The 17647-nt window shown below is 49.8% G+C and overlaps 1 protein-coding gene across 1 annotated transcript in view; it reads right to left on the bottom strand.

Annotated features, from left to right (window-relative positions):
• The window catches only part of DHCR24 (24-dehydrocholesterol reductase), a 34021-nt gene extending 17505 nt beyond the window's left edge, over positions 1-16516 (bottom strand). The window contains exons 1-5 of the mRNA XM_047788964.1: positions 16149-16516; positions 12483-12638; positions 4667-4772; positions 4038-4156; positions 1859-2122 (exon numbers count right to left, since the gene is read on the bottom strand). Coding sequence (XP_047644920.1) covers positions 1859-2122; positions 4038-4156; positions 4667-4772; positions 12483-12638; positions 16149-16379 — 876 coding nt within the window. The 5' untranslated portion in view covers positions 16380-16516. The remainder of the gene's footprint in view (positions 1-1858; positions 2123-4037; positions 4157-4666; positions 4773-12482; positions 12639-16148) is intronic.
• Positions 16517-17647: the final 1131 nt, after the last annotated feature.

Here is a 17647-nt window from a genome sequence, read left to right as displayed (position 1 = left end):
AACATGGCGCAAAGAGATGGTCAACCTTGAAAGTGACCCGAGAACTGCAAAAGAAAACAAGCTACTATTTTTATCCCTATCAGATTGGCAAAAACGAAAGAGTGATGCTACGCAGCGCTGGCAAGAAGGTAGAGGAAAGGCGTTCTCACAAACACTCAGGCCGCTGGAAGTGCACGGAAGCACACTGGGCTGGGGGCCATTCGGCCTTAGCTATCAATATGTAATGTGTTCGGGGAGTTCCCATTGTGGCTCAGCAGTAATGAACCTGACTAGTACCCATGAGGATGCAGGCGGGATCCCTGGCCTCGCTCAGTGGGTTAAGGATCCGGCATTACTGTGAGCTATTGGTTAGAAACCTGCGTTGCTGTGGTGTAGCCTGGCAGCTGTAGCGCCATCTGGACCCCTAGCCTGGGAACTTCCATATGCTGCAGGTGCAGTCCTAAAAAGCAAAAAATAACAATAATAATAATAATGTGTCCAACCCCCTGGGTCAGGAATTCCTTTTTTTGGACTCAATTCCACAGAAATGCATGTGAAGAGGCCAAGGATAGATGTGAGAGACTCTTACGCAAATTTTTAAGTGCAAAATATATTAAACAACATAAATGCTCATCAGGAAGTAATGAATCAGCCAATTATCTACAGGCGATAATGGGAACCATAGGATAAAATGAGGGCATGTACACACACACAAACAAGTGGTTACCCAAGGAGCATGCTTGGCAAGAGATGCATTTTAACTCTATATATATTTCAACATTGTATACTACTTTTACAAAAGTTTTTAAAAAAAATCTACACATCGAAAAGAGAAGAAATAAATCTATCAAACACATTAGCAAGAGCTGGCTTGGGTCGTGTTTATAGGTGGAGGCTTTTCTTTCCTTTTTTTTTTTTTTTTCCTAGGGCCGCACCCATGGCATATGGAGGTTCCCAGGCTAGGGACCTAATTAGAGCTGTAGCAACTGGCCTACATCACAGCCACAGCAATGCCAGATCTGAGCCACCTCTGTGACCTACATCACAGCTCACGGCAACGCCGGATCCTTTACCCACTGAGTGAGGCCAGGGATTGAACCCGCAACCTCATTGTTCCTAGTTGGATTTGTTAACAACGGGAGCCACAGTGGGAATTCCTTTTTTTTTTTTTGGTCTTCTTTCCTTTTACTTCTGTACATTTTCCTCTTGTGTTAAGGACCAATCCTTTCTCAATGGACAAGGAATGGCTATTAAAAATTACATAGCAGAGTTCCCACTGTGGCTCAGCAGTAACAAACCCAACTAAATCCATGAGGGTTTGATCCCTGGCCTTGCTCAGTGGGTTAAAGATCCGGCGTTGCCGTGAGCTGTGGTGTAGGTCGCAGACGAGGATTAGGTTCCGAGTTGCTGTGGCTGTAGGTTAGCAGCTGTAGCTCCAATTCTACCCCTAGCCTAGGAAATTGCAAAGGCAGCGGGTGCAGCCTTAAAAAAGAAAAGAAGAAAAAAATGACACAGCATACACCGAAGGGGTGTCAATCTGGATTCCGAGGCATCAATTCAATTACCCAAATCTTGGCTTTGTCACCTTGGAGAACTTGACATGGTCTCTTAGAGCCTCAGTTTCCTCATCTATAAAATGGGGTTACCATGAGGATCAAAAAATGATGTCTATCAAGAGACATGCATGTACCTGGCAGGTGGTAGGGGCAGAGTAAAGGGATGCTTCTGTCACTGCCCAAGACAGTCGAAGCTAGCTCCTGCTGCCCAAACCCCAGGCAGGCTGACCCAGGTCATGGCTTTGAGGGGAGTGGCTGCCAGGTCAGGGTGGGGGGGGTCAGGCGCCTGCCCAGCCTACCGGGGCCCCCTCCTCCTGCCCTACCTTGCCGGGCTCCATCTCGTCTGTCATGACCCCCGTCATGATGACAGCCTCATCCAGGGAGTAGAGAAGCCCTTCCACGAAGTGGTTCTCGGGCCGCTGGGACTCGCGGGTGAACTTGTCGCAGATGGCCTCCATGCCGCGTACTGGCTCAAAGCACAGCTTGACATACTTCTTGGCGGGGATGATGCGGATCTCGGCGGCCACCAGGAAGCCCAGGGTCCCGCAGGACCAGGGCACAGCATAGAACAGGTCTGAGTTTTCTGACTGTGAGGCAGAGTCAACACATGCTAAGAGTCTGGCCCCCCCCAAAGCCACAAAGCAGTGTGTCATCAGCAGGGCACACAAAACCCAGGGCCTGGGCTAAATGCCTGTCCTGGCACTGTGCGGGGCAGCCTGAATGAGGCCCTTCGCAACCGCCCCTTCTGGGCCTCCGTCCTCTCTCTGCAGCTTCAGCGTGAGACCTGACTTTACACGGCCCTGTAGCAGGGATGCCCACAGACAGCACATCCTCCCTCTTCCACGTGGGCAGTCCCTGGACCACCAGCCACCCAGGAGGAGGCCAGGATCAGCACCGCCCAGGGCCCCAAAATGAGAGACCAAGAGCCAGGGGTCCCAGGCCAGACTAGAGAGAGCTGAGTCCTTATGAAAGGTCACGGTCACCAGGGGACACTAAAATGGGCCATCAGTAACATGTGCAAAGTCTCAACCAGTCCCTTAGCTGCGAATCCCCCCTTCTCCCCACCCACAGCCCACAGAGGGCATTAACTTTCCCACTTGGACAGGGCAGGAAAGTGAGGCTCCAAGAGATGACGAAGGCTCCCCCCAAGTCACAGCAGCAGGGCTGGGGCTCAGGCAAGACCGCCTCAGATCTGATCCACCCTTCCTCCTGCCACACATCATCTGGCTCTGCAACTCTGCTTCCACCCTCATCGTTTCCTTGTTTGAGCAGCTGTCTTGGAGTTAGACAACTTTTCACCTGGCCGTCCGAACTCCGCTCCTTTGATTCTACTGAAGTTCCCTGTTGAGACGCCCAGCCTTGTCCAGGCTGTTACTCAGGCGACAGTCCTGGGTGGTCTCTGTTTCTGCTGAACGCCCTTAGAGTGGGAGCAGGAGCGGGTGCAGGTGTGGGTGTGGTGGGGAGCAGGGGGGCAGGGCTATGCTGGAACGGGGAGACCCTGCAGCAGGCTGGCAGAAGTCTCTGGAACAGCCAAAGCGGGCCAACCAATCCCTGTCTGGGCTGTATAATGACACTGTCAGCTGGCAGCAGTAAAAACCAGGCATCTGCCACAGGCCCGGCTCTGTGTGGGGGGTTTAACAAATGGCATCTGCTTTGTCCTCCTGACAAGGCGTTTGTCAGATGAGGAAATTGGGTCTCAGAGAAGGCAAGTTCTTCACACACGTTTGTCGCCCTTCTCTGCTGGTAATAACAGAGCAGAAGGCAGGGCCCAGGTGAGTGTTTAGGGAAATGTGCTTGAGCAGTGTGAATTCCGAAAGAGGCCTCTCTTGTCCAGACCAGAGCTCTCAAGCCTGGAGTCCTGCCCTGGGCTCTGTGGGGCCAACCACTCCGGTGGCTCAGAAACATCCGCTTCCAAAGGATCACACTGTCCCTTCTACCCTAGGCCCCCTGTGACATGCTCAGAGAGGTCCGAGTTTACTCAAACTTTCAATCCTGTCCTGCTCCTTAACTACCCGCGCCCTGCTCTGGGGCAGTGGAATTGCCTTTTATTTCCCCCAAACAGCCCCGCTTGGTGCTCTTGGCGACACCTCACAACACGGGGCATAGAATGCTGATGTTCAGGCCTGACTTTTTATGGTGACATGAATGGCTAAAGGTGTTGACCTGGGAGCCGGACAGGCGGGGGTGGGGTGGGGGTGGGGTGAACCCCAGTGGTGTAGGATTTAGCAGCTGTGTGATCTTGGGCAAGTTTACCCACCTCTCTGTGCTTTAGTTTCCTATCTGCAAAATGTGGCTTGTAAGAGTACCCACTTCATACAGCTGTTGAAGGACTAAATACCTTAAATCTACGAAGCATTACGACAGAGTCTGAGCACCTATCAGGGCCACAGAACCGGACTGGACAGGAGTATCTGAAATGAAGTATCCCCAGGGGTGCCACCTCCCAGGGGCCATTACTGCCCGGGGCAGGCTGGTGAGGACAGCCCCGGGCTCTGAACTCACCGGTGTGCATCGCACGAAGCTGCCATCGGCCAGCACCAGCTCGTAGGCCGTACAGATGTGCTGGAACAGGCCGTACTTGTGGGATGAAGACTCGATGCCTGTGCCCATGATCAATCCCCCTGCAGAGACAGGCGCGTTAGCCCAGCCGGGCTGGAGAAGGGCGCCTCGCCCGAGGGAGCCGGGGATGCTCATGCCATCCCAACCCAGAAACCTGTGTGCCCTCATTTTCATAGGGACCGTGATGACAGCGGGGGCTGGATGGGGGAGGCTGTGACCTGTGGGAGCAGTGAAAAGAACTGAAGGTGTTTCCCCTGGAGGAGAAAAGGCTCTGGGCCCTCGGACGCCACAGAAGAAGAGACTAGACTTATTCGGTGTGCTGCACGGGGCAGAACTGGAGCAATGGATACAAGCCACGGGGAAGCAGGTTGGAACCAGAGATTGAAATGTGCTGCCCGATGACGTGAGCTGTTCAGACATGGACTGGCAGGCCATGAGCGTCCTGTTTTTGGAGCTGGGTGAGCAGTGAGAGGGTGACTTCTGTCACAGACGCAACAGTGGTGGCGCCTGAACCTGACAGAAGGTGGGCTGAGGCCCCGCAGCCCTGAAGCTAGGACGGTCCGCGTCCTCACCCACTGTGAGGTCATCCAGCTCTGGCAACACAGGCAGAGTCCAGCCAATGGAGGTCAGCAGGGCGGTCACCTGACCCATGGTCACCAAGGGCTCCACACGGACAATCTGTTGGCACAAGGAGAGAGACCCTGGGTCACGAGGAAGCCGCCAGGCCTAACAAGGGCTTCTGCTTACAGAAGGTGTCATCCCCACTCCCCTCGAATAATCAACATAGGGGTTCCTACACGGCCTTTAGAGCCTCTTTCTAGAACATTCTACCGCCCCCTCCCCTCTTTTTTGGCAGCTCGTGGCATATGGGGTTTCTGGGCCAGGAATCAGATCCCAGCCACAGCTGTGACCCACACCACAGCTATGGCAACGACAGATCCTTAATCTGTGCCAGGTCAGGGGTTGAACCTATGTCCCAGTGCTCTAGAGACACCACCAATCCCGCTGCGCCACAGTGGAGACTCCAAGAACATTCCACAGCCTTTAATTACAGTGAATGGGGTGTGTGGCCCTGGGTTGGCTAGTATTTAGTCTTGTCCTTTCAAATACCTTTATACTTAATATTCAGCTCATTTTTCCTCTAGAAACATAAATATTCATTGATTTGAAAATCATTCATCCTAGTTCCTCCAAGTTGCCGACGTTAACACTGGAGTGTTATCTCCTTTCAGTCTTTTTCCACGCAGGTCACTATTGCTGTTTGTTATGTTTCAAGACAACACACACATACACTAGTACAAACGCATAGAACACATACTTTTTTTGTCTTGCTTTTAAAAATGTAATGCTATACTATGACCATGAATTGTTCCCAGGAAACATGACTTTTAATGGGTACATGAATATGCCATCAGGCAGACGTCTGCTTCCAGCCAAGATGGAGCAAAAAGAACCCGATTTACCCTGCTGCCTGGACAAAAAAAGACAAAATAGATGAAACAGGAGTTTTCAACACAGTGGATATCAGACAACAAAGCTAATGACTGTGGAGATGGGACACAAACAGGGTGAGCTCTGTGGATGCCCAGCTAACTGTCTGGAGTTAGGCAGTGCAGGGAAGGGGAGCCCAGTGGCCTCTGCGTCGAGGGCCCTAGAAGGCCAAAGGTGAATTGCATTTGCAGCACAGAGTACTGGGGAGCAGAGAACTGCACACAGAGAAAACCATGAAGTACGGCAAAGGGCCCACTGAACATTCAGCTGAGCACTGACCAGGGCATGTGCACACATGTGAGGAAATTACCTGAGGCCCAGCCCAGGTGAAGAGCCACCAGAGAAGAAAACAGGAAACAGTACCAAGGACCCACCCAGAGCAGAAAATCCTATCAGTCTCCCCAAACCAGACTGGAAAACCTCATGAGTCACAAAGCATTGGAGAGAGTACTCAGAATGATCCTGCCTCAGCAGCAGGGAATAATTGCTCCTAGATCACCTGCTGCTCTGAGCCCACCTGGAAAATCCAGACCCAACAGGATCAAACTGTTTCTCGTAACATGGCTCTAGCTCAGATCAAAGCTCAGGAGAATTTACAGGGATGCTAAAATATCCAGCACCCAAGAAGGTAAAAGTCATGATGTCTAGAATCCAATCAAAGTTTACCAGACATGTGCAGAGGCAGGAAGATGTGACCTATGATAAGGAGAAAAACCAGTGAATCTGCTGTGATAAAACAGACCCAGAATTGACACAGATATTAACATCAGCAAACAAGGACATGAAAATCAACTATTGTTACTGTATTCCCTCTGTTCAAAGAGTTAAGTAGAAACATTTAAAAGATAATGAAAAGATCCGAATCAAATTTCTAGAAATGAAAACCCCAATGTTGGAGATGAAAAACACATCAGTTGGGATAGACGGCAAATTAGACGCTGCAGAAGACGAGCAGTGAATTTAAATACACAGCAATAGAAACTATCCAAAGTGAAACACAGAGGGGGAAAAAAAAAAACTTTTCATGAGCAGCCTATCAGCGGCCTGAGTGGTGGAACAACTTCCAGTGGTCTACTATATGTGTAACAGCAGTCCTCAAAGGCGACAGAACAGGACAGAAAAAATATCTGAAGACGCATTGAGAACTATGTCTAGATACTCATATTGCAACAGAAAAAAGGGTGGGGGAAAAATGTATACATGTAAGGATAACTTGATCCCCCTGCTGTACAGTGGGGAAAAAAAAATCTGAAGACCTAATGACCCCCAAGGTTTCAAATGACTCCCAAGTGCAAGAAGTGTAAGGAAAACTATACTATGGCACATCATAGTAACTGCGCAAAACTAGTTATAAAGAGAAAATCTAAAAAGCAGCCAGAGGAAGAAAGATAAGGATGAGAAATTTCTTGTTAGAAATAATGCAAGCAGGGAGTTCCCGTCGTGGCTCAGTGGTTAACGAATCCGACTAGGAACCATGAGGTTGCGGGTTTGGTCCCTGCCCTTGCTCAGTGGGTTAACTATCCGGCGTTGCCGTGAGCTGTGGTGTAGATCGCAGACGCAGCTCGGATCCCGCATTGCTGTGGTGTAGGCCGGCGGCTACAGGTCTGATTAGATCCCTAGCCTGGGAACCTCCATAAAAAAGAGCAATAATGCCAGCAAGAAGACATTGAAGCATCTTTAAAGTACTAAAGAAAAAAAAAACGATCAACCTGGAATACCATACCCAGAGAAAATATCTCTCAAAAATGAAGGCAACTTTACACCCATTAGATGGTACCTGTGCCTAAGAATCAGCAATAATCTGGAGCAAAATAAATTAAGCTATACGGAGTTCCCATCGTGGCTCAGTGGTTAACAAATCCAACTAGGAGCCATGAGGTTGTGGGTTCGATCCCTGGCCTCGCTCAGTGGGTTAAGGATCTGGCATTGCCGTGAGTTGTGGCTCGGATCCAGCATTGCTATGGCTGTGGCGTAGGCTGGTGGCTACAGCTCCAATTCGATCCCTAGCCTGGGAACCTCCATATGCCTCGGGTATGGTCCTAAAAAGACAAACAAACAAACAAACAAATAAAAAACAAACAGCAGAATACACACTTTTAAAAAAGAGCACAAGCAGTATTAACACCAAGTAGACCATATTCTGGGCCATAAAGTAAGTTTCAAAACATTGAAATGCATTCTAATCATATAAAGCATATGTTCTGACAACTAAATCAGCAATCAGTAACAAAGATTCCTGGAAAACTTGCCAATATTTGGAACTAAACAACATGCTTCTAAAAAATCCCTGGATCAAAGCAGACATCAAATAGGAAACCAGGAATTCCCACCATGGCTTAGTGGAAATAAATCTGACTAGCATCCATGAGGATGCAGGTTCAATCCCTGGCCTTGCTCAGTGGGTTAAGGATCCGGTGAGCCATGGTTAATGAGCCATGGTGAAGGTCTCAGATGAGGCTCAGATCTGGTGTTGCTGTGGCTGTGGTATAGGCCAGTGGCTACAGCGCCGATTTGACCCCTAGCCTGGGAACCTCCATATGCCATGGGTGTGGCCCTAAAAAGACAAAAACAAACAAAAAACAAACCCAGAAAGCAGTTTAAACTGGATGAAAATGAAAAGATAGATCAAATTTTGGGGTGGCTCTAAAACAATGCTTGGGGAAAATTTACAGCAATACACATCAATATTAGAGAAAAAGAAAGGTTGAAGTCAATGACCTCAGCTTAAAAAACTAGACAAAGAAGAGTAAAATTAAACCCAAAGTCAGCGAAAGAAAGGCATTAACAAAGATCAAAACAGAAGTCAATGACATAAACAAACAAAAAAATACAGAAAAAAAATCAATGAAACTAAACGCTTGATCAGTAAAACTGATTAACCTCTAGCTAGACTGCTCAGGAAGCAAGCAAAGAGCGCAGACACAAATGACCAGTATCAGGAATGAAAGACGTGACATCTCTACAGATTCCACAGATGTTCACAGAACAGTCAGGGAATAGAAGAAATAACTTTATGTCAATCAATTACGCAACTTAGTTGAAATCAACAAATACCTTTAGAGACAAACTGCCAGAGCCTCACCAAGAAGAAACGAATAAGCTGAAGAGCCCTATATCTATTTAAAAAAACAACTTAATTTGTAGTAAAAAATCTGCTCATGAAGAGAACTCCAGGCCCATATGGCTTTTACTGGTTAGTTCCACTAATTCAATAAAGAAAAAAATACAAATTCTATACAAACGCCTCCAGAAAAATAAAAAGGAAGGAGTACTTCCAGTTCATTCTCATGGACTTATTATCATAAAGCTACAGTTATCGAGACAGTGTGTTAGCCTCATCCAGATGGACAAATGGATCAATAAAACCTAAGAGCCCAGAAACAGACCTGCGTACATGGGTGACGGATTTCAACCAAGGTGCAAGGGCAATTCTGCGGGGAGCCGAGAAGACGCAGGGACTCAAAAAAAGGCCTTTGACTGACGGCAGAAAAACGTGAAGCCAGGTTCCTAACCAAGGAAGGGAGCTCACCTGAACCGTACAAGCCCAACGAAGGTGGGCTTCTGGTCAGGATGAAAGCCTACCTGTAGGGTACAAGCCGAGGGCAGGCCTCAGGTTACACGGCTCTCATGTTGACGTCGATGGGGAAGAATTGGGGCTTTCCTGGGAAAACAATTTCCATGTTTGCGCTGGAGAACATGGATTGTTTCTCGGGTGACCTAGTCTTTCCTGTTGTTTTCTTTGGTATTCAGTTTTTCCTCAGTCTTTCCTGATCATTTGCTTATTATTCTTATTCCCCATTCTTCTTTTCCTGTGGTGATTTGTGATTTAACAAAATGACAACAATAATATAATAAGAATTTCATCCTGAAGGACTTCCCCCTATTTAAATCCAACTTAATTAAAACATAGTGTTTAACTCCTAACTAGTTATACGGTAAACTTTAGAGTTAGGATTTTAATGAGGTTCATAGAAGTTAGACATATATTATTCATGACCAAAAGACACCTAGCTATGAGTTATAGGAGCTTTTAAGTGATAGCTAGTTAAGTTGGTTGATATTTGCTTACACTGTCTCCCTGCCATAACACTTTAAAGATAAGCACCAGTCTAAAAACAAGATTTGTGAATGCCAAATTCTTGTGTCTGTGACCTCTTCAACTTGTGGAGACTGGCTGGCCATGGGATGATTGGTACTGAGTCTCCTCCTCTCCACATGATGTATTGTACCTAAGTGCCCTGAAATTGTACTCACTAAATTTAGTTAAGATAAAGATCTTAAAACGTGGTGTATAGCTGCTGTACCATGTAAAAGTTAACCGAGGTACTTTTAACACTATGATGTAACCTGTAGTTAGAAACTGTCTATATAATCAACCACTTATGCCAATAAAATTTGAGCAGTCCAGCACCCTGAAAGAAGGGACAAAGAGGCTGTCTCCACTGCAAAAGCCGACGTGCGTCCCTCTCCTTTGGGAAACGTGTACACTCCCTGGCCGCCAGAGCTGGCCTCCGGCACAATTCAGTGGAGAAAGGGGTGTCTTTTTCAACAAAAAGGGCTGAACAACTGGAAATCCACATGCAAAAAGTAATTTTTTGAACCCGTATCGCGTCCCTATGCAAAAATCCACTCAAAAGGGATCATAGTTCTAAAAGGTAAACCCTAAAACTCTAATACTTCTAGAAAAAAACATAGAAAAAAACCTTTGTGCCATGGAGCAGGGCAAGATTTCTTAAAAAAGACATCAAAAGTACAATATATAAAAGAAATTCATACAGGAGTTCCCATCGTGGCTCAGTGGTTAACAAATCCGACTAGGAACCCTGAGGTTGCAGGTTTGATCCCTGCCCTTGCTCAGTGGGTTAAGGATCCAGCGTTGCCGTGAGCTATGGTGTAGGTTGCAGACACAGCTGGGATCCCAGGTTGCTGTGGCTCAGGTGTAGGCCGGCAGCTACAACTCTGATTAGACTCCTAGCCTGGGGACCTCCACATGCCATGGGAGCGGCACTAGGAAAAGCAAAAAAAAAAAAAAAGAAAGAAATGCATACATTGGACTTCAGCAAAATTCAAAACTTCTGGTTTTCAAAAGATAAGCCAAAGACTGGGAGAAAATACATGTAAATCATTTATCTTATGAAGGCTTGTTTCTAGACTATATACTAACCAAATAACCTGATTAAAAAATTTTGGCAAAATATTTAAACGAGTACTTCACCAAAGAAGATACATCAATGGCAACTATGCATATGAAAAGATGCCCAAGATCATTCATTAGTCATGAAGAAAAGTAAGAGTTAAAGCCACAGTGAGCTACCTACTACATACCAATTGACTGGCTAAAATGAAGACTAACCAAACCAAGTTTATGATGATATGGAGCAACTGGAACACTTGCAGGAATATAAGCGCATCTACTACCGCAGAAATAACTTGGCAGATTCTTAAAAGTACGCCTCCCCTATGACGCAGCTAACCCACTCCCAAGTATTTACTCAAGAGAAAAGAAAGCATATATCCACACAAAGACTGAGCACAAATGTCCCTAACCGCTTTATTTATAATAGCTCCAAACTGGACACAACCCAAATATCCACCAATAAGTGAAAGAGTAAAGAAACTGTGATACATTCCTACAATGGAATACCAAACCATCAAACAGAATGCATTTGTGGTACTTGCTTCAGCATGGCGGGATCTCAAAATAATTATGCCGAATGAACGAAGGCCAACAAGGTAAAAGAGTACATAATGCATGATTTATTTTACATAAAACTGTAAACATAAACCAATGTATAGTGATGGAAAGCACGTCTTTTTTGTTTGTTTTTTGGGTTTTTGTTTTGTCTTTTTGAGGACCGCACCCCCGGCATATGGAGGTTCCCAGGCTAGGGGTCCAATCAGAGCTACAGCTGCCAGCCTACACCACAGCCACAGCAATGCAGGATCCAAGCCGCCTCTGCGACCTACACCCCAGCTCACCGCAACGCCGGATCCTTAAACCACCAAGCGAGGCCAGGGATCGAACCCGCAACCTCATGGTTCCTAGCTGGATTTTCTCTGGAAAGCAGGTCTTTATTTGCCTAGGGATGTGAGGGAAGAGGAAGGGCAGGGCCTAAGGAAGGGATTACAAAGGGTCAGGAAGAAACTTTTGGGGTGATGGGTGTGTTTGTTGTCTTGATTATGCAAATGGCCTCACAGGTGGGTACAAATGTCAACATTTATTATCAGTTGCACACCTTTACGTGCAGTTTGTGTCAAGTATGTTGATAAAGATGCAAAGGAAAAAAAAAGGCGCAGGGAAATCAGTAATTTGTCTGAGACTTCACAACGAAGTGCCATCCTGTGGCTAAACCACATTTAACCACTTCTACTACTGGGTATTGTGTTGTCTTGGATGAAAAATAAAGCTGTGATACAATCTGGGTGTGTGTCTGTGTGTTACATTTGGTTTCAGTTTAATTCCTTTTTCCTTGAGCCAGGTTTCAAGGAGTACAAATCACAGGCTAGGTGAAAGCCTATGCACATCTAAGGCTATGAGCAAGTGGGTCCCACAGTGAGCCACCTCCACAGCCCAATTTTTACCAGCACACTTCCTTAATGGGAAGAGAGAAACAGGTTCCCTTTTGTCCCTCATTTTTGCCCACGATTTCCCCATCCCTATCTTCCTATGGAATTGCACACAATCAGAGAAGCCCCCTGAGCTCTCAGTTGTCCACCTGGGAGATGGGGCTAGGACCAATCTCCTCCAAAGCTGACGCTCTGCAAGACAGCAACGGTGGGCAGAGCCTTTTGCGACGACGGGGGATGCCTTTGGCTAAATTCATCTCCCTGTGAGTCATCGGCACAGGGAGCTGGATCCCACCCACTCCCAGAGCCAGGGAACCAGGCCCCTCTCACCTGCTTCTTGGTGTCCACCTCCAGAATATCCATCAGGTTGATCATGATGTTTTTGTGTGTCTTCTTGTACTTCCCAACCCGCAGCGAGACGGTGAGCCAGCCAGGGCGCCCGGTGCACATGAAGGTCTTGCTGCCCTGCTCCTTCCATTCCCGAACCTGCAACCACGAGAGAGAGGTTGAGCTGGCCCCGCCAGGGATCCCTGCAGCAGCCCACAGCCCTGCTGTGGGGACAGGGAGCTGGGAATGATGCTTTCATTTGTCAGCAAACATTAACCAGGGCACTGGAGGAACAGGATGACGAAAGGCTCACTGGCCTTAGCCTTTGGACCCTCCCTGGCTGGTGAGGCCAACAGAAAGCCACATGTTGCCACACCACTAAGCAGACTGAAGAGCTAGAGAACAGGCTCAAAGGGATTTGAAAACATTCATTCTCACTCGGAAGTTCACGACAGGTTGTGCCACGGTCATAACAGCAACCACGTAAAGGATAACCATTTACTAGCTGCCTCCGCCGTGCCAGGCTCCAGCTGTAGTTGGTCTCATTTAATTTGCACAACCACCCCTGGTGGTTGGAATGACCTGCCTCCTTTTGCAGGTGAAGAAAATGAGCAGCAAAATAACTTGCCCATGGTCAGTGATTGGTAAAAGGCAGAGCCCAGGATCGCAATCAAGATGATCCAATTTCAGGCCTGGAAGGATGAATGGGCACGTATTCACAGTCAACAGAGTGACAGCTAACACTTAGTGAGGCCTGTTACGTGCCAAGCCCGTGTTAACCCATATATTACTTGGAAGGGGGAGAGAAGGGGCAGGGGAAGCCAACCAAGCCAGGGGATGCAAGAACTTTTATGAAACCTCTGCTGTGAGTGACTAGAGTGAAAAAGACAGAGAGCAAATGGTCCAGAAGGTGACAAGGTCCACGGGAGGAAGCGTTCCCTTCCTGCTGAGATGGACAAGGGCAGGGAGGTAGATGGTTATCTGTGGCTGTGACCTGCGACCATCCGCTTCCTTTTCATCTGCTTCTAACCCTGCCACCGTTCTTGGGTCCAGGAGTCACCCATCCTCCCCCTGTCCCAGGAAGGAGGGGGCACATGACTGAGGCCACAGTGACCGGTTCTCAGATGGGCTTACGATCCAAACTGAGCCAAGTAACACAGATTCCTGGAGAGGCCCTTTCACGTTCCTGGGGTTGCTAGGCAGCCTGGCTGGAAGCCAAAACTGTTGGGGCCTCTGCAGGGAGGGGGCATCCCTGAGAATGAAGTCAACTCAGAGGAAAGCAGAGCCAAGAGACGGCCGATGGATGGAAAGACAGAGACAGATCCTGGATACAGGCTGAGCCACTGGTACTCCTGGACTTTCCAAGACCTGGGTCAATAAAACCCCTTTTTGCTCAAGCCAGTTGGAGTTCCGTTTTGGGGGTTTTGTTTAATTTTTTTGGGCCCCACCTGTGGCATGTGGAGGTTCCTAGGCCAGGGCCGCAGCAGCAACAATGCCAGATCTTTAACCCGCTGCACCACCACAGAACTCCTGGAGTTTAGTTTTTATCACCTGCAACCGAGAGTTCTAGAAGAGGCTACACTGAAGCTGGTCCAGCAAACAGTTCAGAGTGGGGGAAGAACTTTGCTACGATCGATAGGTGAGGCCAGGGCTCCAGGTGAAGCAGAGGGGTTTGCATAGAGGGGTTTGCTGAGGAAGGGATTCCTGGGAGAAGGGGGTGAAGGGATGACCAAGCAGACCGTACTCCTGCCTGACTCTGCAGTCCCAGGACTTAGGACAAGCTCAGAGGTGTGAGACTGTGGATTGGGAATGCTGCATGTGGCCTGGAGTGGGATGTTGGGGGGGGGGGCACGAAAGCAGTGTGGGGGCCATCAAGCCTGAAACATTGGTTGGACTGGATCTGGCAGGAGCCAACCAAGATCCCGGGCAAGGATACAGTCCTGTGGAGAGGTGCCCTTATGATTACGTGCAGGACAAAGAGAGGCGGGGAGGGCCCAGAGAACGGGTGACTCGTCAAGCAGCAATTACAACACAACACGCTGCATGTGAGGCAACAATAGAACAAGACCTGCAGGGTGGAACGGAAAGGAATAGGAGAAGAAATGGCAGAAATCACACCGACCTGGGTTCTAGCCTCCCTTGTTTTCATCTTAGGTACATGACTTACAATTTGAGCCCCAACATGTCCTATATGCAGAACAGGTACAAGACCTACCCGGGCTGCTGTGAGGATGAGAAATAATGGACATTAGTGGCACATGGCACATCCAGGGCAGAGGGCTGATCTGTCAAGGTCCCTGGTTTTCTGGGCCACAGTGAGCCCTTGGGTTTAACGTAGGTTCCTCAGCAAAAACTGGGCTGCTCTGGGCCAGGCCCCATGGGACAGAGGTGAGTCAGACAGCAGTCTCTGCCTTCAGGGAGCTTACAGCCTGATAAGGGAGACCAGCCGGGAAATCTGAAGACATGGAAAGAGCTAGAAAAGAGGGTGCATTTGGGAGGGAGGATAGGCGGGACTCTGGAGCACAACCCAAGGCAGCCTGAGTAAAGTGCTTCCAGATGCTGCCTTCTGCACCCTCGGCCCAAGCTCTTTCCCTCCTCCTGGGCATGGCTCTCTGCATCCATCTTCACGCTCTTGCCTGCAGCACCCAGCCAGCAGCAAACAGAACATGGAGGCTGCTATACCTGAGGCCAGGGAGGCAGCAGGAAACAGAAGCCCTTTGCAACCTGACGCCAGTAAGAGAGGAACATAAGGAGGGGCAGAGGAAGCTAAGAAACGGCTGAGGCCTCGTGCCCATGCTGAGCAGGCAGCAGGGGCACAGGTTCTATGTGCGCTGACACAAAGGAGGACACACAGAGTTACTGGGAGGTGGACACTGCCTGGTCAAGAGTGAGCACCTGGGGAGTTCCTGTCCTGGCTCCAAGGTAACGAACCCAATTAGTATCCATGAGGATGTGGGGTTGATCCCTGGCCTCACTCGGTGGGTTAAGGATCCCGAGTTACTGTGGCTGTGACGTAGGCTGGCAGCTGCAGCTCTGAGTCAGCCTCCTAGCCTGGGAACCTCCACATGCTGTAGGTGCAGCCCTAAAAAGCAAAAAAAAAAAAAGAAAAAGAAAAAAGAAGAAGAGTGAGAGTCTGCCCCAGAGTCTGTGAGGCTCCCCACCCTGGGCTGGTGTTACCTTCTCACTTTAGTTCTCTATTCTAAGCACGTGTTCTCCTTGTTGCTACAGAGTAAACTCCAAACTGAAAGCCCCTCCCCAACCTAGCTCCAAACTGGATTCCCGACCTTCTCCCACTCTCCTGCTATGCTCACACCTTCCCCCAATCACTCCCCCTACTTCCCAGTCCCTGAAGCCCCTTCCCCTCCTTCCCTCCGCAATCGCCTCGGCCTGCTGAGAGCCACCTGGGTATGGCTCACCTACCCCTACTTGAAGATTCTTTACATCCCTCCAGGTACCTGCACGTGCGCTGCACATAGTAGGCACTCCCTAAACGTCTAAGCAAGGTTCTGTTCAATGCCTTTGCTTACTCCGCGCCCTCTCCAGAAGGAGATGGGGGCATCACAGGTTTGTTTAGTTCAAATTCCGCTCAGACCTCCTCCGGGAAGCCCTGGCTCCCCGACGCCGCGCACCACTTTGCACCTGGCTCCCGCCCCACCAGGCGCCGCTCACCTGCTTCTGGATGTCCCGCACCCGCTGCTCGTGCTGCCGCGGCGCGCTGCTGAGCTTGAACACCACCCAGGCGCGCACGTAGTAATAAATGTCGAAGATAAGAGAGAGCGGCAGGAGGAAGAGGCACACAAACACCCAGCGCTGGTGGATGAGCACGAACTCCAGCCCCTTCACGCGGACCCAGAGCAGGAAGAGAAGCGCGCACACGGCCAGCGACACGGCAGGCTCCATGGTGGAGCCGGCGGCGCGGCGCGCGGGGGAAGGGTTGCCCACTCGGGCCGTTTGTCACCGCGACCCACTCCCACCAGGCCTGAGCCTGCAGCCGCCCGCGGACTGCTCCGGAGGAGCCAGAGGAATGCCTCGCCCCCTCGCGATTGGCTCGGGTCGCAAAGGTTCGGTGGGCCGAGACCTGAGTGGCGACCAATGGCGAGCCGCGCCAGGGATCGGACCAGGAGCCTTCTGCTTTTATTGGCTGCTGGAGTCAGACCGCTCCACCCTCTTCTCGCGAAGCGAGGGGCGGGGGGAAGCCAGGACCCAGCGCCGGTGGGGTCTACTGCGCTCTGCGGCGCCCTGGGCTGCTGGGCGCTGGCGGCGGGGTGCGGGCTTGCCAGCCCTGGAGACTGAGGAGTCGCCCCTGCACCTGGGGACGCGGTTGCAACCTCCTCCCCTCCTCTTTAGTCGGTGCCCCTTGGAGAGGCGCATTAAGCAGTTGCAGGATTCTCGTGCAAGGGAGACAGGACACCGAGGCTTTTTGCCAGGAGGCAGCGTTTCTTCCAGCCGGCGGCGCTGGCTCAGCAGGTTCACATCAAGAGGCTGAGCCCGAAAACAGCGGGGCGCTGCCTTATATACCCTCCATTATTTTTTCTTTTACACTTTGGCCGCTTCGTTCCCCTTATAACATACATTCTGTAAATTCTGGTTGAATGGTCTATGTTACAAAGTTGCACGTGGATAGTGATTATGTCTCGCTGCCCCTTAGGCATACAGATGCCACTCTTGCCTTCCCTTTGTTCTGGGAGGGCCCTTCCTCCTCCCCATTACAAAGCGGTCACACATTTGGTTACCTCCTGAGGGGTCGGGTGGGGGAGCCCCAGCCCTAGGTCAGTCACTTGGCATCTTGGCCCAGGATGCCCATCCTAGCCAGGGAGGGTGGAAACCTGGCCTTGACCTCTGCAGGTCATGTCACTCTGTGTCCTCAAGGCCATGAAATGCACCTTTTCATTTTTCTGGGGCGCTTTTGGTAAATTCACTAGAGTTACACAGCAGTGCAGGGCGGCGGGGTAGCGGTGAGCCCCAATTTGTAGATGAGGCAATGTCCCAGACGTGTGAAGACCCACCTCCAGAGGACTTTTGACGCCTATGCTGGGGCTGGGCCATTACCCCTCTCCTGCTCTGCTGAGGGTCGGTGAGGGGCTGGGGGAACTGGGAACTGGAGCGGGGAAGAAGGGCTGAAGGAAGCCTTGTAATGTTGTAGTGTTGCAGGCCCTGGGGCAGGGTAG

The sequence above is a fragment of the Phacochoerus africanus genome, chromosome 8 (genome assembly GCF_016906955.1).
Source record: "Phacochoerus africanus isolate WHEZ1 chromosome 8, ROS_Pafr_v1, whole genome shotgun sequence".
NCBI lineage: Eukaryota > Metazoa > Chordata > Mammalia > Artiodactyla > Suidae > Phacochoerus > Phacochoerus africanus.
The sequence above is the reverse complement of the archived record's forward strand: the minus strand, read 5'-3'. Positions and strand labels throughout refer to the sequence as shown.